The following is a 25,518-nucleotide window of genomic DNA, read 5'->3' as shown; positions in this document are numbered from 1 at the left end:
TATTTTAAAATTGACTTAGGTACTTATCATAAGAAAATAACGTGTTAGCTAATTAATTTTTGTTCACACTCAATAGGTATGTTAACACTAAAAATGAAAAAATAAAAATTTGAATAAAAATAATTCAACCGACTTCTAATTCAAAAATTAACACAAACTAAAAAGCAAGAAATAACTTCTTACCTATGTCCTAACTTCTGATCACTTTGAAGGCGGTGCCAAGCCAGTGATGTTTTAATTCAAGACGTTTAAATTACAAAATTTCTGTGGCTCTTTCAGAAACGTCTTTAATTAAAACATGACCCTGGATTGGCACCGCCTACAAACTGATCATTTGCTCGCCCGTTATAGGCAATTTTGTACTTCTGCCTTACCTACTGACGAACTAATGGTTAGAATTGACAAATTCTTTTTGTGTTGAAAAGCCCGTCTAACGAGGAAGGTTATAAGCTACATAACATCACGCTACGACCAATAGGAGCTAAGCACCGATGAAAAATGTGGCCAAAACGGGGAAAATAATGTTCAGTCGTCGGCTAGTCTTCCTAATAAACAAATGCGAAAGGTCATTCTCACGAAATCTCGAAATCCGCTTGACGTACAAGGATGAAATTCGGCAGGGAGGTAGTCTATAGTTAGTAGGTATCTGCTAATAATGGACTTTCGATAGGGCCGGATTAAAGAGGTCTAGAGGCTCTCACAGTACCTACTCTATGCCGCAGACCATAATGATTATTCATTTGACGTTTGACGTTTGCGGTGATTATCCTTCCCGCAAACGGTTGACACCTCCTGAGTAAATATGTTCCTTGGTTGACACTGACAGGACAAGTCACATTTTCCATTTTCATCAATCATCATATCATTCGCGATTTCGCGTAAATCAAGTAAATAGAGTTTTTATTTTTAATTTATTCAAACAAATATACTTGTTATGTATGCGTTGAAACTTTAAAATTAAATTGATGGTTGATAGTTCATTCTTATGTGACTTTTTAAATTTTAAAACGCTTATTCTTCGGTTTGAAGAATGTCAACAGTAAGTTATTTACATAAATAAATAAGTATCATCGATATTAAATAACTAAGTTCTTGTTGATATGAAGCTAAATTAATTGCTTTATTTGACCACCTAACACTAAATATTAACTTAAATGAAATTCTTTACAAACGATTAAGTTAAGACTATTTTCCACAGAAGAAATAATATTAATAGTCACTCAACAATTAAATAAGGGTGATTATGTACAGTTGAATCTCGTTAATTTAATTTGAACATCTCTATAATTTAAAGTTAATACAAATTTCTTAGAACATTTCTGTATAATTCAAACTGAACCAATACATTTTTAATTTCTATGCACTTGGTTATTTGAATGAAATAATCGCAATATTATAAAACAATATTTCAATTTTTCAATATTATTTAATAAAAACAATATTTCAATATTATTTAATATTTAATTCGAATTCATCGGCAAACACTGCAATTCAGAGAGAAAGATTGAGAACTTGCAGAGACATGTACCTAGGTCCATTTTGAGCTAAGTTTAAACTTGTATTGACTTACACGAGCCTTTGTTTTTGTAATATTTGACACACACTGCCCCACAAATTGGTTTAACTGCAGAATATTTTAAGAGCCTTGAATTTAGAATTGACGAGAGTCAACTGTACGTAGTATATGAAAAGGGGTTCTAAAATTTTTGTGATTTTTTTTTCTTTTCTTGATATGTGCGATCAGTCGTTAGACTATAAGCAAGTGAGTTCTGTGACTTAAGGACCGTTTCTGACAGGAGAGCCAGAGCTCTGCCATCAACTACAAAATTTTTGTGATAAAGGACAATTTTGATACAGACAAACATGCATGCCCTACAAATGTTTTTGAAACCCTTTATTTCGTAATTGGTTTCTTGGTAGTTTGTATTAAGTGTGCTCTTAATTTGTCTTATTAACAATTACAGAGTAACAAACAAGCACTTGGAGGGCTTCCATTATTTGGGATTAACGACCATGAAGAAAAAACATCACATTGGGTTATATTTTTATAATAATATTTTCTTTATGTAGATATGTTACAGCTATCTGGTTGAATTTGCCAGCTTGTAGAATGCCTAGTCTGTACATTAAATGCCAGCATTCAATTAAACTGCTAAAATAAAACAAGCCTAAATACTCATAGCAATGTTTAACCAGATAGCTGGATGACACTAGTCATTTAGTTTTTTTTTAGTTGAATTAATACATTTTTGATGTTATCATGAGTCTCATGATAATTATTAAAATGCTTTTTGCACACATATAATAATTATATGTGTACACACAGATTAAATAATTAAAAAACAAACACATTCTCAGTACAACACGAAGCTTCACATTAGTAATTTTCAATATCTGCTTGTAAAGGCTCATTCTGGAGCATTATTTATTCTGTGTGTGTACATAAGTCAAACTTATGAATGAGATTTAATCTCATTCATAAATTTTACTTCTCTCATCAATTCCTTCATCTCTCGTCTCGTCGCATCAATTGTTTTTCATTTAACAGTAGTTTAATAGCCTCAACAGCTCAGTGGTAAAGGGGCCCGACTCATCACCAAGAGGTGGTGGTTCACTGCTTGCCCGCTGGACTATTGTCATATATATGCACTACTAACAAAATGTTTTCTGACTAATTGGAAGGGAACTGGTATATTGGTCATATTAAAAAAAAATTAGTATTATATTTTTTATAGTAACTAAAAACTGCTTTTATTTAAAGTCATTTGTTACATTAACAATCCTATAATTTTAAAAAAAATAATATAAATGGCAAATGAAACTTTGAAGTGCGCTGAAATTATTTATAATTTAACTTTGAAATTGATTTTCAGATATCCAGTAAATATTTAGTGATTCTGTTCAGCTTTTTCCTTCTACTGGCATTTATAACTACAGTTATTGAAAATGATTTGCCTAGCCCTATTAAAGAGCGACATATTTCCAGAAGTGTAAGTATTATTAATTATTTATTTGGTAAACATCTTCTACATAATATTTATGTAAAAGCATAAGGTCACTCATCACAAAATCTGCCCCTTGACATGGAAAATTAAAAAAAAATAGTTTCGAAATCAATGTAGGTAAATATAGATTATCCAAGCGCACAGCAGTGCACAAGCCAAGATCCAGCAACAGGCCTGCATGTACTACTTACGCGTGGTGACTGGTGATGAAGTTAGTTGATTTATAAGTTTACATTTAGATTTAGTAGCAAAAAAATGGCGGTTAAGCACGGCTTGTAACTAAATATAAGTCTTTAAAAACGTTAGAGGATGGCGGTTCTGAAGCTTAATATGGCGTAGACAGAGTACTTATGGGCGGACCCATCAATAAGTCGATCGGCGAGGAAAGAATCCTTTAGATATCTGTGATCGTGCACAAAATCTCGTTGGCCAGGGCCTCAGAACCTTAGTCGTTAATTGAGAGTTCAGAAGTAAATATGGAGTGTAGACCTGCAATTCTGCTTCCAAAATGAGTTAGTAATAGGTACTATACAGATTTTTTTTTTAAAATTAGAAAATAAAATTATTAACCAAAGTTCTCCGCTGCGTCTCTTTTATATATCTTATTTATAAAGCATAGCATACTATACTGAGCCGTGATAGCCCAGTGAATATAACCTCTGCCTCCGATTACGGAGGATTACGGTCCGGCACATGCACCTCCAACTATTCAGTTGTGTGCATTTTAAGAAATTAAATATCACGTGTCTCAATCGGTGAAGGAAAACATTGTGAGGAAACCTGCACACCAGAGAATTATAAAGGATGGGTATGAAGTCGCGCGCGCGATGCCTCGCGCGGATACATCCTGGCCCGCGCGGACCATCGGAAGTGTTACGAACGAATTTGAAAAGCTAATAGTTATACTCATTCTGTCTTCGCCGATTACCGATACCGATTTTTTCGCGAATTTATTATCTTTTTAACTCTTTTTTTTTTTTAGGATGCAAACACCTTCAGCGAGGAGTCCGCAAAAAAATATTTGGATAAAATACTTGGAGACCAACCAAGAGTATCTGGCACTAAGTATCACTTTATTAAGACTCGTGATCTCAAAGAGTTATTAGACAATATAGCCAGGTTTTCGAATTTGCCTGTCCATACAGATTGGCAGTATGTTGATGGTGAGTTATATTTAAAAACAAATCCCTGCACAATATGTTCGGGGAAGTTTTATTTGACTTATTACGTAAGATAACATACAATAAAAGTGTGCGAATAAAAGGGCCGGGGGCGTGTAGCGATGAATGAAAAATCTTCACTTCCCCGCACGCACGATTTCACACCCGCGCAGTCTTTCCCCTCGTCGCCCGCATATCATGGGAGTATCATCAGCGAACTTGCCAGACTAATTTCGGAGATAGAGGGACATATTTGCGCCGTTGTCGTGGCTCGCTCAAAAACGCACCATACTAAGTACTGCTTTGGTGTGATGTCACGCCTACGAAAAATCGTTAACTTGTATGGGGTTATGTTTATACTTCACATAATGAAAAATGTCACATCGAATGTAAGGAAGGAAGGAATGCATGGTGCTGGTGACAGTTGCCTTATGACGTTCATAATACGAACTATTATCGTGAATCGCGGCAAATTTTCAAGAATGAAACGAACTGTCACCCGCACCATGATACAGCACACGAACTGTAAAGCTATAAGATTTTTTATTTCATACGATTTGTAACTTTTACTTTCCAGGAAGCTATTGGTTGGCCTTCAATCCAGCCTACGTCAACATATACCAAAATCTATCAAACATAGTTGCGGTGTTGGAAGGAGACAGTGGATTCAATCCCGACGGCACTACTGGGACGTCTATACTTGTCAATTGTCATTATGACTCTGTTCCTTTTGCTATAGGTAAGACTTCCCAATAGCTTATAATGCCACAAACTTTTCTGACCCGGTGGCCAAAACTGGAACTAACCTCGCAGTTTAAGATTTCCCAATTGTTTCTAGTGACACAAACTTTTCTGACCCGGTGGCCAAAAGTGGAACTAACGTCGTAGTTTAAGATTTTCCAATTGCTTACAGTGCCACAAACTTTTCTGAGCCGGTGGCCAAAACTGGAACTAACGTCGCAGTTAAGATTTCCCAATTGCTTAAAATTCCACAAACTTTTCTGACCCGGTGGCCAAAACTGGAACTAACGCCGTGGGTTAAGACTTCCCAATCGCTTATAGTGTCACAAACTTCTGACCCGGTGGCCAAAAGTGGAACTAACGTCGTAGTTTAATATTTCCTAATTGCTTTTAGTGCCGCAAATTTTTCTGACCCGGTGGCCAAAACTGGAACTAGCGTCGCGGTTTAAGACTCCCCAATTGGCAATTGCTTATCTATACTTATAATAAATCTGTAGAGAGGTCAATTCTGTACATGAAATATATTTCCAAAATAACTATCAGGGGGTGATTAGTGATCGATACTGATGCCAAAAATGCAATCAGTAAAATTTTTGTCTGTCTGTCTGTCTGTCTGTCTGTCTGTCTGTCTGTCTGTCTGTCTGTCTGTCTGTCTGTCTGTCTGTCTGTCTGTCTGTCTGTCTGTCTGTCTGTCTGTCTGTCTGTCTGTCTGTCTGTCTGTCTGTCTGTCTGTCTGTCTGTCTGTCTGTCTGTCTGTCTGTCTGTATGTTCTTTATAGAAACAAAAACTACTGGACGGATTTAAACGAAACTTGGTACAATTATTCAACATACTCCTGGGCAGGTTATAGTATACTTTTCATTACGCTACGATCAATAGGAGCAGAGCAGTGAAGAGAAATGTTGAGAAAACGGGAGAAGTTACTCAATTTTTTAAGCTTTCGTCGCGTGTACAGCCTTAATGGTTAAAGCTACATAGAAATCATGTATGACGGAAATATTCTCCTTAAAACTATCTATAAAAACACAACAGCATATATATGTCTATCTTTTATGGTTGACTCACAATAACACGTGTAACTCCCGATAGCTTAGCAGTTCGGAGCTTTCTAATTATATTTGTCTACTCTTATGTTTATAACACTCATCATACTAATTCATGCTTTAAGGATTATTTTTGTGTAACGGTTGCCGCGCTCAACGCGACTCGCGGTGGGAGGAATAAATAAAGAAGTGCAGCCTTAATGAGTAGGGTAGGGGTATGGTAGGGTAGGGGTAGGGTAGTGGTAGGGTAGTGGTAGGGTAGTGGTAGGGTAGAGGTAGGTTAGGATAGGGTAGGATAGGGGTTCCTAGGGGGGGGGGATAGGTAGTTGAAAGTCTACAACGACTTTCACGCGGACGAAGTCGCGGGCGTCCGCTAGTAATAAATAATCGCCTATATGTTGCTATATAACCTATCTACCAGTGAAAGTTCCATTTAAATCAGCCGTTTCAGAGATTAGCCCTAACAAACAGACAGAATAATTATATAACATTATAAATACTATAAAACATTATAAACGCCAAAGTTTGTATGGATGTTTGGATGTATGTTTGGATGTTTGTTACTCTATAACTCCGCTACTATTGAAGCGATTTGGCTGAAATTTGGAATGGAAATAGATTTTACTCTGGATTTACACTTTTTATCCCGAAAACCCCATGGTTTCCCGAGATTTGCGAAAACTGATGATTTTGATGATATGAATGTTTGTTACTATTTCACGCCTCAACTACTGAACCGAATTAGCTGAAATTTGGTATTAAGATATATTATAGCCTGGATTAACACATAGACTACTTTTTATCCCGGAAAATCAATGGTTCCCGAGGGATTTGTGAAAAACTAAATTCCACTCGGACGAAGTCCGCTAGTCTGTGAATAACTATAGGCACTTGAGAAAACAGTTATTTTAAAATTACAGACAGACACTTGATTTTATTTATTTTAAAAAAGTTATTAAAAGAAATTCCTGTTTTTGTAGGCGCTTCAGACAATGGCGTGTTTTGTGCTGTAATGGCGGAGACACTGTCCAAGTTGTCTCGGAGAAAGACAAAGTTGAAACACAACATTATATTCCTCTTTAATGGTGCAGAAGAAAACGCTTTGATGGTAAGACAATATTTTAAAGTCTTACATATCGGTTTCCTAGATATTAAAACTCGAGGGTTTTTTTTTGTTTTGTATAAGCAAGCGCTTAGCTGCAATCACACCTGATGATAAGCGATGATGCAGCCTATGGTGGAACGCGCTTGCCTAGAAGATGCCTATTCACTCTTGACTTGAAGATACCCATATTGTAGGTGGTGGGGAAAACTGTAGCTGGGGGTGTAGTTTATAACCAGAGTGCCCAGTGGGTGTTTTCATACTGTGAAGGTTAAGGATTTCTTATAAAACTTTATTTAAAAATCGTGTATTTTTTTAGTTGGTTCTACTGTTCTGACTGCCTCTTAGTGGAAGTTTTCAATGTTCCCATATTGTAGCTATCGCATAACCGTAAACGCGTTTACGGTCAATATAATCTTTAAGAAATTAAGACATTTTTAGCATTGTGTTTCGTTGTTAGCAACCATAGCCATGTTCGGCTCACTGCTGAACTCGAGTCTCCTCTCAAAACGAAAGTGGTTAGGCCAATAGTTCACCACGCTGGTCCAATTGGCAGACTTCACACACGCAGAGAATTAAGAAAATTCTCTGGTATGCAGGTTTCCTCACGATGTTTTCCTTCACCGTTTGAGACACGTGATATTTGATTTCTTAAAATGCACACAACTGAAAAGTTGGAGGCATATGCCTTGGGCCGGATTCGATCCCACACCCTCCGGAATCGGAGGGAGAGGTCATATCTACTGGTCTATCACGGCATTGTATTTATCTGCACTCAAAATGATTTTTTTTTCTCAGGCAAGTCATGGATTCCTCAGTCATCCGTGGTCTAAAAATATCATTAGTGTTGTAAATCTCGATGCTGCTGGGATGAACTGGAAGCCGAATGTCTTTCAGGTAAACTTCAACTTCTATGAAGTCCTAGACTGCCTGCGGTTATATCCCTTTAATTTCCGTTCACGTAGGAATGCGAGAATAACCCTTTTTTTAACCCTTGACGCAAAAAGAAGTATGTTGTAAGTTTGAAGTATCTGGCTGTCTGTCAGTAGCGCCATAGCGCCCGAACGATGAAGCGATTTCAATTTAGTTTTTTTTTTGTAATAAAGGTGACTTATACGAGAGTGTTTTAAGATATGTTTGATGAAAATCGGTTGAGCAGTTTAAAAGTTGTGGGGGGTGAAAGTGGGGAACAATAACTGAATGTCTGCAAATATATTGATTGATGACTTGATTGTAAAAGAGTGTAATTATTTTTTATTTATTTCATGACCTTCGGGGTTTTTTTCAAAATTCTAGGTTTCCATTGATGATAGAATTTTTTTTCGGGTCAGTAGTTTGTTAGTGTAGATTAAACGAACTATTCATATAACTTTATATACTTTCAAACATTACTTAAATTTTTTGTACCTTTAAAACCTATGTATGCCTCAGCTTTGTCGACATAGAACATACGCAGGTATTTTAGGGTGTGTTCCTTACATACCCTGCATATAAGGGTGTATGTAGTTAGTTGTAGGTACCTCTTTCAAAATAAAGAAAGCTCAATGTTTTTTTATAGTCCGACTCAGGTCTCGAACCCACTTCGGAGGCTTCGGCCGTGGCTAGTTACTACCCTACCGGCAAAGACGTACCGCCAAGCAATTTAGCGTTCCGGTACCATGTCGTGTAGATACCGAAAGAGCCGTATTTTTTACAAGTTAGTCCGCTTCCATCTTAGATTGCATCATCACTTATCATCAGGTGAGATTGTAGTCAAGGACTAACTTGTATAGAATAAAAAAAATCCTCATATTCGAAATGAAAGTAGAGTGTTTAATACGGGTAAAAGAATCAATTCCTACGCAGACTGTAGTCGTCCTCGCTACGCTCGGGCGTCAAAATACCTCGGGAATTGATTCTTTCCACCCTCGGTTAACAATCTACTATTCCTTCCTGCAGGTAACAGATCCGCGCTTACTACATATATACAAAAAGACTAGTTCGCGTCCGACGGCGCAAGGTGTGGGCGAGGTGCTCTTCAATACGGGGATCATACCGTCCGATACTGACTTCCGGATATGGAGGGACTTTGGGAATATCACAGGTCATTATCATACCGAGATTTATCTATATTATATTACTAGCTGAAGTGGCAATGGACAGGCAGTTCGAAGAGCCGATAGGCGTTCGAGTCCCAAGGTGCTGGAATGGCGACCCCGCACCGGAAAGCGCAGTGTTGGTCGACCCCCCACTAGGTGGAACGAAGACATAAAGCAGGTTGCAGGGAGCCGCTGGATGCTGGCGGCTCGAGATTGTTTTGTTTGGAAGTCTATGCAAGAGGTCTAGGTCATCAGTGGACGTCTATCGGCTGATAATTATGATGATGATGATTACTAGCGGACGCCCGCGTCTTCGTTCGCCCTTATAGGTACCCCTTTAATCCAGCTCTTACTATCACTGTAAAAATGGAGTAACTTCTCCCGTTTTCCCAACATTTCCCTTCACTGCTCTGCTTCTATTGATCGTAGCGTAATGAAAAGTATACTATACCCTGCCTAGGAGTATAAAGAATAATTGTACTAAGTTTCGTTAAAATCCGTCGAGTAGTTTTTGTTTCTATAACGAACATACATACAGACAGACAGACAGACAAAAATTTTACTAATTGCATTTTTTGCATCAGTATCGATCACTAATCACCTCCTGATAGTTATTTTGGAAATATATTTCATGTGCAGAATCGACCTTTTTACAGATTTATAAGTATGTATAGATAAAAGACTCGCCAATACACGTTGGAATAACGCAGTAGGTCTAAACCCTACTCTAAACCCTGTCATATATGTAGGGAGGATTTTCATGCGGTTTTCACCAATTAAAATGATTTATGAGTTAGGTTTTTGTATTTAATTTGTCAAGATTTTAAGTAATCAAACAATTGAAATTCGATGATTATTGTTGGAAACGTCCGAAAAAGTCAAGCCAACTAACCTAGGTATTAGGCCAGGATAAGAAATACAACAAAAACATGCAATCCTATTATAAAAAGTTCCTCATAGCATCTATCCATCAATACTTGAATATCATTCAGTCCATAGAAGATGGTATAAAGTGCTTAAAATTGTTTCTAGGTATTGACATAGCGTTCGTGAAATGGGGCTGTGTGTACCACACACGGAATGACAGGCCAGAGCTCATACATGACGGGGTCATACAGAACGCTGGAGATATGCTCCTCAACCTCGTCAGGGAAGCAGCTGATAGCAGCGATTTGACTCTCAAGGTAACTACAGATAACCCGTTTAATACGATTTCGCAGGGACCGAACTAAAAACGCGTCTTAGACGGGAAAAAGTATTATACGGGATATTATAAAAGCTAGTGTATTTAGTGTTAAGACTACCTAATTACTTAAAGTAATCACTTATTCTGGGATTTTGATGCATTAGCAATAACGAAATTTTCAATTGATTTTTACTTTTGCAGTGCGTCTTTAAAATGTTCAGTTTAGAATCGCATTATGTCAAGGGTCGTTTGTTATCAGGGTCTTTCAGTTCTTTAAGATACCATGTATTAGTCTTGTCCTGCAACCTTGTTTAAGGACCTTTATGATGTCCTGATCTATCTGCTGTAATTTATTTGTCGCATTTGGAATTAGACGCGTGTGATATGTTAGCGTATTAAACGGGACGACGAATCGTATTAAGCGTTAGGAAATGTATGAAAACATGTCTCAAGTTGTAGGGACTGGCGTAAAATGACGTATTATGCGAGAAATCATTTTAAGCGTGATCGTCTTAAGCAGGTTCTACTGTATATAGATGGATGTATGTTACTCTTTCGCGCAAAATCTACCGAATGGATTTAGCTTTTTAGAATGGAGAAAGGTTATTATATCCTAGACATGGGCTACTTTTTATCCTGGAGTCATTTAGAAGGAGAGACCACTGTAGATTGTTTTAAATATATAAATTATTTTTCTAAAAGCCTTCGGTTATGCGCCTTACCTCTTTATTTCTACGTTAGTAGTACTCTGAAAGAGCACTGTTTTTTTATTATTGTGTGGGCTCCTTATCGGGAGCCCAGCGGTTCTCACCATTCTTCTATGTTTGCGTACACACTTGTGCATTAAGCAGGATATCTCCTGCGTAGATATCTTAAGATGAAATTAGGTGCCGTAGCCAAAATTCGGTCGAAAAGACATTATAGTTACTATTACTTGGCTTTTCTCAAACTAGGGGCGTTTAGAACCCTTCGTAGCTTAAATTTTTAATTTGCGACTTTGATAAATATGATATGTTTGAAATCTTTTAACTTTTTGACAGAGAATTTTTTGTTTCAGGAGCCACATTCGACAGCAGTGTATTTCGACTATTTGGGGCTATTCCTACTGACGTATACGAAGAGTGTTGCTTTGCAGGTGGATGTGATAGTTGGCTTACTGGGTTTAATGAGTGTGGGCTATTACTTGTGGCTTTTTGGATTTAGTGAGTTGATACTTTATGTGTAGAATAGTTATAGTAAAAGTTTTGGTGCGATTGTTTATAAAGTAAGGTTTTGTTTTGAATTGCATTATTTAAAATTTCGCATTTTTGGCTTGCAAACTTGGGTTAGTTATAGATGATTGTGTTGATTATAGATATATAGATAATTTAAGATTTGTTTATGTTGGCTACTCAAAGTATTCATGACATGGCTAAAGGCAATTTACGGTGGTTGCAAAATTGCTGGGGTTGCGAGGGTCATTGTCGTCGATTAAAATTTTTCATCGTTTTGTGACTGTCGTGTTCACCATTCACATTGGCCTGGCAATCTGTTATCATAGCAAGAAAATCGTGAAAATATTGTACCTATATCCTTATTTTTGGGGCTTGTATATTAGAACTATTATCGTACCCACTCCTAACATAGCCTAACCTAATTGGAGGGGAACGAGATTATTGGTCGTATTTAATTTAAATTTAATAAAAATATTAAAAACATACCTTAAAAGATATAGGACGGTGCGACTAACTGTCGTCCATGCCTTATTTTTTACTGTAACGATAGATTGTCGTGACAATGAGAACAGCTAGCACGACAGTCACTATAAAAAAATATCACGATCGAGATAGCAAATCGTCAATCGCTATTGCAACTATCTCATGATAACGATAATAATATTCTCTCATTATGGTGGGAACAACTACGACAATCATCCAGCGATAAATTAATCATCAGGACATCCTGGAAACGTGACCTTAGTGGCGCCGCATACGGGCTTAGAATATGTGTGGGTCGTCTCCTCTCGTTATCGGGTGGGCTTGTCCGGCCACGTCGCAGGGGAAAGGAGAATGCCCATCTCCGGCTCAGGCTTTCCACCCAGCAGTTTACTTATATCCAAAAAAATCTTGATAATTTTACTTTATTATTGAAATCATTACTTTATCAAAAAAAGTTTGCGACATTTTCAATTCATCTTTAATTTGTCCACAACGGGGAAAAGCCAAGATCGTTGGCCATGCAGCCTGAGTTTTACGATATTTTTTGAAGATTTATTGAAGATTGCTTTATTTGGTTTGTTTCCGTGTTTGTAATGCTTATTGGAAAAAGAAATGTTACTTCGATGCTTTGGTACATCGGCGAACATTTTGCCCTAGAAGAGTGATAAAAAATGTAGGTATTTTTTATTCAAGAAACATAGATTTATTAAGCGAATTAATTATCCAGATCCTTATTTATACGGCACATTATCATCTCCATATACTTTTATACGAGAGTATACCTGGGTTCCGTGGGCTGACGTTGTATGGGCCGGTGGACATTCCCCTTTCTCCCCCGGTCTTGTTCTACCAGCCCCTTTGGGGTTATTGCCTTGCGGCCTATGGGTTGTCTGGGATTTGTTAATCCAGACACCCCACGTGGATTATGATTATCGGGGCGGTATCGGTTTCGGTGAGAAGTCTAAATCGGTAGTGTGCCCCGCGCGGACTGTGATATCGTTGACGTGAGCCACATCGCAACCACAAACACCGCCACCTGAAGCTACAAGCGGCGTTTTGTGGCGTGTGGCGGCCCCCGTCTATGGCGAGTCCGTATAAAGTTTATAAAAACTACAGCAAAGAAGTCGGTGGCGGCGTTTTGTGACTATAGCGTGGTTTCTGTGAGCGGGGAAACTTAGGGGAATCTATAAAAATGCTTGCAGGGCGCTCGTCGTGTCATGAGTTATTGTGGGCAGCTGCAGGTCGCGTGTTGTGCGCGGTGGCCGGTCTATTGTCTGTGGCGGCTTTCACTCTCTTTATGATTGTCGCTACCACGCAATTGAGGTTAGTCTTCATCTTCATCACAGCCCTCAGACCAATTATTGTATAGAACCTGCCTCGCTAGACGTTACTTTTCTGTCAAAGTATATGATCAACGATCTAATGCGATTATAAAGATTGTCTCTATAGTATCGATCTTAAATAGTTGTAATCGTGTTTGTCGGTTAAAGAGCTCCGTAATTTTTTTTTTTGTGTAATTGAATTGTGTTAAAAACGGTCAAAAACTTCTATTTTAGTAGAAGATATATACCAAATCTAAGCTCGTTTTCTTCAGAAAATGACAGACAATTTTGTTCGTGACTATGAGTACGATACAGGTCCTTCTATAATTGGTCTGAGTCACAGCCTCAATAGCTCAACGGTAAGAGCGGTCGGACTCATCACCGCGGGGTGGTGGTTCGATCCCCGCCCCGTTGGTCTATTGTTGTACACACTCATAACACAGTCTTCCCCGACTAATTGGAGGGGAATGGGAATATTGGTCATATTAGAAAAAAAGATATGGCAAATATTCTTTTTTTTTTTTAAAAAAATAGGCTTAGTTCATCATCATCATCAACTATTTAAAACATTTTCAATGTCCCATCATCATCATTATAACAGCCGATGGACGTCCACTGCTGGACATATGCTTCATGCATGGACTTCCAAACAAAACTGTATCAAACTGCCAGCATATAGCGGCTCCCAGCAACTTGCTTGATTCAGGGGTCATCATTCCAACACCTTCGGACCCCAATCAATGGCCCACAGCATGAAAATGGCCCAGGTTAAATGGTTATTAAGCAAATGTGGGTAGTCTTTCATCACCATAATAATCAACATTAACTTTTTTTAAACATCCCACAGCAGGGCAAAAGGCCTGTTAGAAGACAGAGATTTCGAACTTAGACCCCAATACCACATAAAAGTGTGATATCATCTGACTTGAGCTGTAAATCACCCCCCTCCCCCAATACGTATAAAAATAAAAAAAAAACTTATAAAAATAAACTAAATAATAAAAAAAAACAATCATAAATACTGATACTCGTATACATACTATTGTGAAGTTTTCGTTGGTTGGCATTATCGCTTGTATTCGTCTGCAATTATAGCATTATTAAATTTTCACAACTTTCGCAAAGTAACGCCTGCTTGTATTCAATAATTACAGATACTTATCGGTAGAATGGATTGTGGTGCCTTTTTATTGGGTGCCATATTTGATCGCGTCACTGGCTACATCACACGCATTCGACGTTTGGAGGAGTAAAAAGGTATTTTTTTTAAATAACTTACAATTATTTTTTAAAATAAAATCGTTTATGTTGTATTTTAAGTATTGTGATGATCCTATCCTACTAATATTATAAACGCGAAAGTTTGTATGGATGTTTGTTACTCTTTAACGCCGCAACTACTAAACCGATTTTGCTGAAATTTGAAATGGAAATAGATTTTACTCTGGATAAACACATAGGCTACTTTTCATCCCGGAAAAAACAAAGGTTCCCAAGGGATTCGTGAAAAACTCCACTAGTAAATAAATAAATTAGCGAAGTCAAGACTGCCGCGGTAAAGCTATTGCATAACATTTTTTATCTACATGAGCATTTATAGTTATTTATTTATTTATTTCGTTATCAACCCATATTCGGCTCACTGCTGAGCTCGAGTCTCCTCTGAGAGGGGTTAGACCAATAGTCCACCACGCTGGCCCAATATTGGCAGACTTCACACACGCAGAGAATTAAGAAAACTCTCTGGTATGCAGGTTTCCTCACGATGTTTTCCTTCACCATTTGAGACACGAGATATCTAATTTCTCATTTTATTTATGCAGTATTTTTTTATTCTTCAGAAAAAAATAAAAGTATAAAATAAATAAAAAATGTCTTTACGTTGAGCTGGAATCGAACTCTGGTTTAATAAGTTTTGTCCCTTAGTTTCACCACTTGTCCAGTTGAGTCGATATGATAACGTCGAAATGTGTTAACTTGATGTACGGCATGGGTGTTAGGTTTATTTTCGTTACGGAATTTCTTGATTCGGTCGGCTTTGAGCCCGCGATAAAAGTTACACAATAACTTAAAAACAATCTCGGATTGAATGATGGTGATGAATTTAGTCTAAAGTGAATGACCTTAAAGGAATAAATAGGTGTTTGAAAATACAAGATATTTTAAAATAATCGATTTTAGAATGTTTGTTATAATCGTAACTCCTTTAATTGTACTTTTTTTATAATAACACTAATAGATAATATACATTATTTTTGGCTGGTGGGAAGCTTCGGCCATGGCTAGTTACCAAAGATGTGCCTAGCGATTTAGTGTTCCGGTACGATGTGTAGAAACCAAAAGGAGTGTGGATTTCATCGTACTCCTAACAAGTTAGCCCGCTTTCGTCTTAGATTGCATCATTATTTACCATCAGGTGAGAATGTAGTCAAAGACTAACTTGTAAAGAATAAAAAAAAGGTAGGCGTTTGAAAATACAGGATGTCTTAAAATAACCGATTTTTGAAAGTAAGTTACAATCGTAACTCTTTGAATTGTACTTTGTATTTTTTTATAATAACACTAATAGATAATATACATTGGATACATTATGTGGGATTTAGGTTGAAGACGAAGGAAACTTCACGGTGTTTAAAAAACCCTTTTTCAGACAACCATCAGTCGGTCTATTCGCGCAGTGCAAGCTATGTCCGCCACTCGACTGCTGATGTCGTCAGCGCTGCTAATTCTCTGCTGTGTGCCGAGTTTGACCAACGTGCGGTACATAGTGGCGGCGCCTCTGCTAGTGATGTCTGCCGCTAGTGTTGTCACCATGAGTGCTGTGCGTTATGGAAGGTTGAAAGGTTAGTTCCAATATGGCAGCGCGAATAACAGTTAAGATTAAAAAAAAAATTGCGCTTGGAGGCCAATGGATCAGCTTCCACTTTCACACAAAAAGTAAAACTATAAGAAATTGTAATGTTATCATCAATTGTAAATTATAATACTGTATGATTTTTTAAAAAGAACAACTGTTGAGTTTCTTGCCGGTTTCTTCTCGGCAGAACCTGCCTTCCGAACCGAAATTTACAAATAGTCAACTGACGTGTCAAAAGTGCTTGTAAACTGAGCCTACTTGAAATAAATGATTTTTTATTTTTAGCACGTAAATAAAATCTACAAAATCACCAATTTTCAAAACTCACAGGATACTTTATAGGTAAAATTACCAAATGGCTAGACTACGTGTATATTATTATTAGTGTGAAAGTAGTCTTAAAGGGAGTTTGAAAAAAGGTGTTTGTTCTTAAAGTTCCCGAGGGAGGAAGCAAATGAAACACACGTCAACCTAGAACTCATCATTGCTTTCCATTAGACATTGTCTACAAGATTTCATCCTCATCATCATTAACAACCGGCTCACTGTTAAGCTCGAGTCTCCTCTCAGAATGACAGGGGTTAGGTCTTAGTCCACCACGCTGGCCCAATGCGGATTGGCAGACTTCACACACGCAGAGAATTAAGTAAATTCTCAGATGTTTCTAATCTATACTAATATTATAAAGTTGAAATATTTGTTTGGCGTACCAGTATAAAAAAAATGTTTAAAGACAAATACGCTAAATATAATAAAATTAAGTTTTACTATCAACTTACAACATTATATTATAATTTATATGATATGTCGGAGAAGCAGGTTGACACCAGAAGCGAAGTGAAAGACACGATTGTTAAACCACAACGCGTTATGAGCTATTTTTCCGCTCACTGAGCGTTTTCGATCTTTGCGCGTAACATAATAAACAATGCAAGTTAAATAAAAACAACTGTAAATTCATTTCAGCGTTGCAACACCTCATACTTGAGGTTCTGTTGAACGCCCCGGCCACAATGTTCGCGTTTTCGCTGGCCTCGCGGTTCGACTCGCTGCTCATACCGATCATGGGTCGCTCTGCCGCCAACTACCCGGATGCGATCATCGCAGGCATCAATGCACTCCTCGCTGTCCATGCTGCCTGTTCTGTGGTGAGTTCTCTTCTATTTACTTACTTCTTTTGGTCTAAAATTCGGCAATATAGCTTGGCAAAATCATTCGTAAGACTTCCGATGGTCCGCAGGGCCGGGAGGGGAGTAGTGATGCCCGCACTTTATACCCGCGCAGTCCTTCCCTCTGCCCCGAGCGCACGACTTCATACCCGTGCAGACCTTCCCCTCCCGTTGTCCCCATATCATAGGAGTGTCATCAACAAACTTGCCAATGATAGAAATATATACCCATATATTGTTTTTTTTTTGTTATGGTTACAATTTTAATTTAGACTTTTTTTATATATTAACTTATAATTCGTTGTTTCAAAGTTTACACAGATCTTGTTTATACTAATATTATAAAGAGGTAAAGTTTGTAAGTTTATAACATTATTTAAATGGGGTACTCTTCGGAACTACTAATCCGATTTCAAAGTGAAAAGTTGGAGATGCCCCTGATCGGATTCAAAGACAGGGGTCATATTCATTGGGCTATCTCATCTCTTATTAATATTAATACATTTATGTTTTTGTATTTTCCAGTCAGGTATCGATCTTCTGTTCTCTCGCAGGCGACTGTGGACTGTATTGGGTGGATTTGCAGTATTGTCTTTCGTTATAATGCTCATACCAATTAGTCCATACCGCGACGAAAGTACTACTCAGAGGCATTACTGGTTTGTAAGTATCCTAGATAATAGTGACTTTTTATCGAATATTTTTTGGAACGCCATCTATTAGATATTTGAAGTACTACTGAACTCGAGTCTCCTCTCAGAATGAGAGGGATTAGGCTAATAGTCCACCACGCTGGCCCAATGCGGATTGGCAGACTTCACACACGCAGAGAATTAAGAAAATTCTCTGTTATGCAGGTTTCCTCACGATGTTTTCCTTCACCGATAGAGACACGTGATATTTAATTTCTTAAAATGCACACAACTGAAACGTTGGAGGTGCATGCCCCGGACCGGATTCGAACCCACAGCATCCGGAACCGGAGGCAGAGGTCATATCCACTGGGTTATCACGGCTCTCGAAGTACTTGTACTACTTGTTTTTGTTATGTTGACACGCTATAGATGACGTTAGTCTTCTATACTAATATTTTATAGAAGGAAAGTTTGTGGTATTGTAGGGATATCTCTGGATTTACTGAACCGATTTTGAAAATTCTTTTAACTAGACTAGAAGGCTACGTTATTTGTGAGTATCATAGACTATTTTTACCCGTAGTAGGTATCACGCAGGCTAGTCTTTAATAGTTCAATGAATCTTTCTTTACCCTCTATGATGCATAGTGCATTAGCTGTGAGCCGTGTATTCATAAAAAATTCGAGCCGATACAAAAATACTGCCTAACCAAAAAATAAAGCTTGTTACCAAAATTACTTTTAATTTTATCAGATAAAAGAAATAGCTTTTTATATCGATTCAAAATCTACTGGATAAACACGATGAGCGAATTTTCAAGACATTCAGATAAATATAAATCCGTGGCTCTCTACAACTGGCGTGTTTTTAAAAAATATAATCTAATACACTTTTAACCAATGGTTATAGACGGAAATTGCTAAAAGCAATATTCTAACCTTTGCACGTTCATGTTTTATATTACTTCTTTTTTGTTATTTTTTTTATAATAAATTAAACTAAATAAGAAATCATACTTTCAGCACACACAAATAACGTCGTACGACAGGAATTTCAAACCACTAGACACCGTTTCTGGTGTTATGATAACAAAACTCGACGTTTACAACGTGCAAGCGGCTTTAGCAGCTATCCGAGACAGTGATCTTTACGTCAAAGACAATGAGGCAAACAAAGACAATGAGGGGAGCATAGACAATACAAAGTTACGCATCAAAGAGAGTGACTTGAGTATAATAAATAAACAGTGTGACAAAGAACTCTACTGCGATATGCCGATGTTCAGACCGCGGTTCGAGAAAAATATGTAAATATTAACTAACATACTAATAAATTCGTTACGCTCAAAGATCGAAAACGCTCAGTGAGCGGATAACTCACAACGCGTGTGTCACAGTAAAACATCCACATGGTGAATTTAATTGCCACAACGCGTATTGCGCGTTTTCATTAGAGCCATAACACGAATTTCGGCAATGGGAAGTTTTTCTGTGACCACAACGCGTTGTGAACCATTTTCCACTCACTGAGCGTTTTCGATCTTTGAGCGTAACATATATACTAATATTATAAAGATGTTTAAGAGGTTGTAAGTAATATCACCAGTGGATATGACCTCTGCCTCCGATTCCGGAGGGTGTGGGTTCGAATCCGGCCCGGGACATGCACCTCCAACTTTTCAGTTGTGTGCATTTTAAGAAATTAAATATCACGTGTCTTAATCGGTGAAGGAAAACATCGTGAGGAAACCTGCATACCAGAGAATTATCTTAATTCACTGCGTGTGTGAAGTCTGCCAATCCGCATTGGGCCAGCGTGGTGGACTATTGGCCTAACCCCTCTCATTCTGAGAGGAGACTCGAGCTCAGCAGTGAGCCGAATATGGGTTGATGACGAAGTAATATCTGGATCTACAGAACCGATTTTGAAAATTATTTTATCGATAGAGAGCCACATTATTTGTGAGTCTCACAGGCTATCTATCCCCGTATTCCCACAGTAACCGGAATTATGCAGGTAAAACTGCGGGGCGTCTGCTAGTGAAAAAACAAATCATTCTATCTACTCAATCATAAATTCAATAATTAATTGAAAAAAATATAACGTACCTACTCTAATGTACTGACAAAAGTAAAGGTGATAATATATATAACAGGGATGGCCAACAGGTCGATCGCGATCGACCGGTCGATCGCGACTGTTAGTCCAGTAGATCGTTGCAAGGCAAAAAATATAAATACGTAGACCAGACTGCACAACGTAATCACCAACTCCTTCACGCATTATCTCGTACATTTTTTATAAAAATTATAATATATGATAGTTGACATAGAGAAAAAAAAATTTCAACAATTTGTAAATATCAAGGTTCATTTATGAAAAAACGTCTACCTACCTACAACTTCATTTTTGAGAAGTAAACGACAGAAATTAGGGCAGTGGTAGCAGTCTTCAAAATTCGCTTTAGCGATTTGAGAAGTTGGTTCAATTCATCGGTTTAATGATTCCATTGATCAAAGTTATATCTATGAATTGGCTACAAAAGACGCAATAAGTACTCACATTATGTAATTGGTAGATCGTACAGGGTTTCAATAGTAAACAGGAGATCTTGGGTCTAATCAAGTTGGCCACCCCTGATATATAATATCTACTCAATATATATAAAACTTCAATAATAAAAATTATAACATGATATTGATTCACGGTCATATTGTAATTCAATTGCTTTTCAATTAAAACAAATAAATTATAGTACAGCTTGCCTAATAACAAGAACTGATTTATTTAATAACATTATTTACTTATTTTTGGTTTATACTTTGACTTAACGATTTATAAGAACTTACGGTGATAAAAAAGCTCATCAATCCACATTGGAGCAGCTTTGTGGGCCTAAACTCCATATCCCATTTTCTAAGCAGGCGCTAAATAATCTACTATACGGATTTTCATAGGATTTCAAGAATAGATAAAGTGATTCATTTGGACGATTTAGGGAGAGACAAATATTATGATAATATTATTAGTATTATGTTTTGTTTAAATTGGTTGAAACATATAACGATAATTGTTGGAAGTGTCGAAAAAAATCAAACCGCCTGGGAGCTTTCATCGAAAACCTAATCTGCAAAATTTCTTCGAGATATATTAAAAGCATGCATAGGGTTTTTTCTCTTTTATATATCTTGAAAAAATCCGCGACGATATTAGAATATATCTATCTATATTTTATATATATAAATTAACTTTTACGAACGAAGTGGTTACGAACAATGAAAATTTACATCGATTTTCTCGTAGACGAAGTCGCAGGCGTCCGCTAGTATATTATAATAAGATTGTATTTTTCTAAACTGATATTATAAAGAGGAAATATTTGATTGTTTGCATTAAAAAGGCTCTGAAAATACTGAAGGAATTTGAAAAATTCTTTCACTGTTGGGAAGTTACACTATCCACGAGTTTCAGGCTATATTTTATCCCCGTATTCATACGGGAACAGGAACCACGCGGGTGATACCGCACGACGTCTACTATATTTGGATTGTATTTTTTAGGAATAACAGCCTTTTTGTAAAGATGTCACCGCCGGCGCCGTTCAAACATTCGCTGCAGGTAGTCAACCGCTCGTGTGTCGAGAATATCTGCTCTCTTAACTTCGTTATGCATGGTGAGGATTTTGGCTTAAAGATTTTCTATTTAAGGAAGACGGTCTGGCTTTGAATGTAGTAGTAAGGACTAAAGTTCGGCCGCTCGGAGATTGCGTTTCTGACACCTGTCAATGTCAATGTAAATGAGAGAGATAATGGCGTAATCAATGTGATATTTTACACGGCCTCCGTGGCGCAGTGGTATGCGCGGTGGATTTACACAACGGAGGTCCTGGGTTCGATCCCCGGCTGGGCAGATTGAGATTTTCTTAATTTGTCTAGGTCTGGCTGGTGGGAGGCTTCGGCCGTGGCTAGTTACAACTTTACCGACAAAGACGTACCGCCAAGCGGTAGAAACCGAAAGGAGTGTGGATTTTCATCCTCCTCCTAACAAGTTAGCCCGCTTCCATCTTAGACTGCATCATCACTTACCATCAGGTGATATTGTTAGTCAAGGGCTAACTTGTAAAGAATATAATGAAAAAAAAAATTATTAACCTTAATAATGACATTAAAAATTGAATAAGTATGCCTACTTACAATAAACGTACTAATTTTGGGCTAAAATTATTAACAAATTAAATAATAATAATTGGTAGCTCTATAAACACTAAATGTGGTGTTGCTGGCGAGTTCATAAGTTATTTTTTTATTAATTTCTACCTACTCTTTTATGTCGCACTACCTATAACAGAGGATGTGCGCATATTTAAACGCATGCAATTGTTTAAGAGTGTGTAATATGTAACTTGGTGGTTACAAATGGTTGGGTCTCAGATTCTGGAAAAGTTAGGAGCCTGATATTTGGGTAAATGATATTTCAAAGTGTTAGCTTCGTTATGACTATACAAGACACACGATTTGTAAAACTTTTCTCGATAGTTTATTTTTTTGAAAAATACATATTTTGCTCACATTTTGCTTTCAATCTCAGGAAAAGCAAACTTATTTTCTTAAATTTTTGTTTTGTATAAAAAATTAGGTATATATCTTGAACATGGCCATTTTGTTTTTCGTTATGTTGTTTAATTTACTTATTTAGGTAGGTTTAGAATTAGGTAAAAATGGTTTTGGCGCTCACGTCATAAAATTTGCGTCGCGCGTCAATCGCTCCGTGCTCTTCACTCACGTGAAAGTCATAATTCGGCGTCTCGTTTGCGCCTTTTTTTCAGGCCCCGCCCACAATTCCATAACAATATGGCCGCGAGAGGACGTCAATCTCATGAACTGGTCGTTTGATTCCCCTGTAAAAGAAACCATGACGATGCAAGATCGACCCGTGTACACTTTGATACACTCCACTGCGACCTACACAGAGTTCTTCGAGCCTTTGGAGTTCACTTTGAATTTAACCGTAAGTTAATCGTAGATACAATTTAAAAATTGTCATCATCCCTATTAGGTATGATAGTTTATAAATATAGTCTATAATAAATTAAGAGTCTATATTAAGATATCTGCGATCATTACTTTTGGAGCTATGGGGATTTAAAGGGTCAGATTTGCGGCGCTGCAACGGATCCCTGAAAAACGCCTCACAAAAGGGTACGAATTAATGACGTCGTAGATACATAATGATAGATTTGTATGGGCGTTCAAACAAAATTATTAATATCTTTGTTATTTGTGCGTTTATGTTTATAGTTCATTTAATAAAAAATGTCACATTTAATGTAAGGAAGCTAAAACTGTATGAATTTTTATCTAATTACGATAAAAGATTTTTAATAATTTTTTAAATTTTATAATCTTATTTATTTTGCAAATATCTAGACAATCTTTGCTTTTTATGTATAAATATTTAACAGTGCCAAGAAGTTGTGATTGGCACTCATTGAGTGGGGACGGTTTTTTGTTCGCTGATTGTGCACTTTTTAATAGGAATATCAATGACCGTAAAATTAAAAAACCGTTTATACCACCGATATGTGGACGCTTACCATAAAAGCATGTTTGGTTTCAGGTGCCAACACAACTGCAGTCCACTGTACTTCTAGACGTTTCCCATCACGCACACAAAATCTACAATCCGGACGACTTCACGGACGAGTACAGACAGCTATTGGACGTAATGCCGGAATATTTCAATATCGCCACTTTCTTAACTTTCAGAAGCAATTACCTATTTTAGTATTTTTAAAGATGGTTCATTTCAGAGCACTTGACCTAACATGCATCTCGTGAAGAGAAATAGACAAATGTCAACCAATAGCCGCGCAACCGGAAATTTTGCTATCCAGTGATATTAAATACTGTTAGATGTGTTACTAGCGCATGAAAAATGAGGCGCTTAAGGAGGAGGAGGAAAATTTATACACAACTCGATGTTAGTTGTGGTCAACAACAAACGTTATTTAAACAAATAATACCTAAATCGTCTATAATGAAGAGTTGTGTGTTCAGGAAGCGTAAAAACTATATATACATAAATATATAATGAAATTAAAGACAAAATTGTACAGTTTTGTATTATATTCGGATCACTTTTTGGGGTGATTTTGTAGGGACGTGACCGATCTATAATATAAAATTATCATATTTTAATTATCATTATTGTTGCTATCTCTTTCGTCCCCACTTATTAAGTTGGGACAAAAGACATGTGACTGAGACTACTCCGCCCCCATTGGTTGACATTTTGCCTATTTCTCGAAATCGTAGATTCTATTGATCAAGAATAGTTTAATATACTGTGTTATCTTGTTTAAGTTACAATTTTTCGACAATATTTTTGATAGTTTTTTTTCTTTTTAATTATTTGGGTTCTTTTTAATTATAGCTTGCTTTTTGAATATCACTCATATTGATTTATATTTAAGTATGTGAAATTATATAATTATTTATTGAAATTATTACTCTCGTTTCTACTATAAAGGCTGTGAGTATAGGGTAACGGACAATAGGTCCTTTGTGGTTTTAGTCTGATAAAAAGTTATTTGAACAAAAAATATGTGGGAAAATTATAGAACTTCGAATTAGAGTGAATTTAGTCTTAGGTATTTATTACCGAATTTTAATATAATGATCCTCATAAAAAGTCCAAGTTTATATGGATGGTTATTTTTACACGCTTTATATTAACTTGTAACTATGTAGGAAAGACAATTCTTGGAATCTTAATTTGACCTACATCCCGGTCTTCGTGTAGGATGAAATTTTGCACACGCTCTGAGTTCTGATGATACATGACTAGCTGAGAAACGTCATTACATATCTAATATGGCGGCCTCCCCAAGATGGCCGACTGGCTGTTTGAAATCCATCCCCATGGTATAGATTTCAAATGAAAGGGTTTGATGTCAGGAATACGATACAAATAGTCATGTGATTTAAATCCAATATTTGTCGTTTTTATTGCGTGCTAACAGCGTGTTTTTTAGTTTTTTAAACTATTTAAAATTTCTGTATGTAACTTATTATCTGTAACCTTTTTTGCAAAATTAAAAAAATCATGTATTCAATAATTTAATATCCATATTTTACATTGATAGGTATTGCTTCTGACAAAAGAACTTGAGGGTTATATTTTAATTTAAAATATTTCGAATATTTTTGTAGTTTATAGTTTCCTAGTTGGCATTTCAGTGGTTAGGTTTAAGGAAAAATGGAAAGGATATTTGTGAAATAAAACTATTAAATTGTTTTTGATGTTTTATTTAATAAATAAAAATCAGTCTTTAAACGTTTTGTGTTTAGAATATCATATTGCATATAATATTATAAACATAGATTTTGATAAACCTCTCACATAATCCTATGATCTATGTGTACACATTTAACAGTATTAAAAAAATGATTGCGACTCGATAAATTTCATTTAACATACTCAATGAAATTTATCGATTACAATCGAGAATATTCGATGAAAA

At 36.8% G+C, this 25,518-nt stretch overlaps 1 protein-coding gene across 2 annotated transcripts; it reads left to right on the top strand.

Moving 5' to 3' along the window:
- Window positions 1-817: 817 nt before the first annotated feature.
- On the top strand, window positions 818-25,292 carry LOC112054078 (endoplasmic reticulum metallopeptidase 1). 2 transcript variants are annotated; one of them, XM_052889499.1, is made up of 19 exons: window positions 818-1,039; window positions 1,965-2,036; window positions 2,874-2,990; window positions 3,988-4,168; window positions 4,743-4,904; window positions 6,930-7,057; window positions 7,850-7,948; window positions 8,990-9,134; window positions 10,162-10,313; window positions 11,373-11,517; window positions 13,215-13,335; window positions 14,489-14,591; window positions 15,985-16,177; window positions 17,158-17,339; window positions 17,886-18,023; window positions 19,019-19,287; window positions 21,557-21,669; window positions 22,822-23,003; window positions 23,613-25,292. In XM_052889499.1, the coding sequence occupies exons 1-19, from the start codon at window positions 1,031-1,033 to the stop codon at window positions 23,778-23,780; spliced, it is 2,679 nt and encodes an 892-aa protein (XP_052745459.1). In that variant the 5' UTR covers window positions 818-1,030; the 3' UTR covers window positions 23,781-25,292. The 2 variants fall into 2 exon arrangements, with proteins under 2 accessions (XP_052745459.1, XP_052745452.1); XM_052889492.1 differs by having other exon boundaries at window positions 819-1,039; window positions 19,019-19,302.
- Window positions 25,293-25,518: the final 226 nt, after the last annotated feature.

This window comes from Bicyclus anynana, chromosome 2 (assembly GCF_947172395.1).
Source record: "Bicyclus anynana chromosome 2, ilBicAnyn1.1, whole genome shotgun sequence".
NCBI lineage: Eukaryota > Metazoa > Arthropoda > Insecta > Lepidoptera > Nymphalidae > Bicyclus > Bicyclus anynana.
Note: the sequence above shows the minus strand (reverse complement) of the source record. Positions and strands in the feature narration are given on the sequence as shown.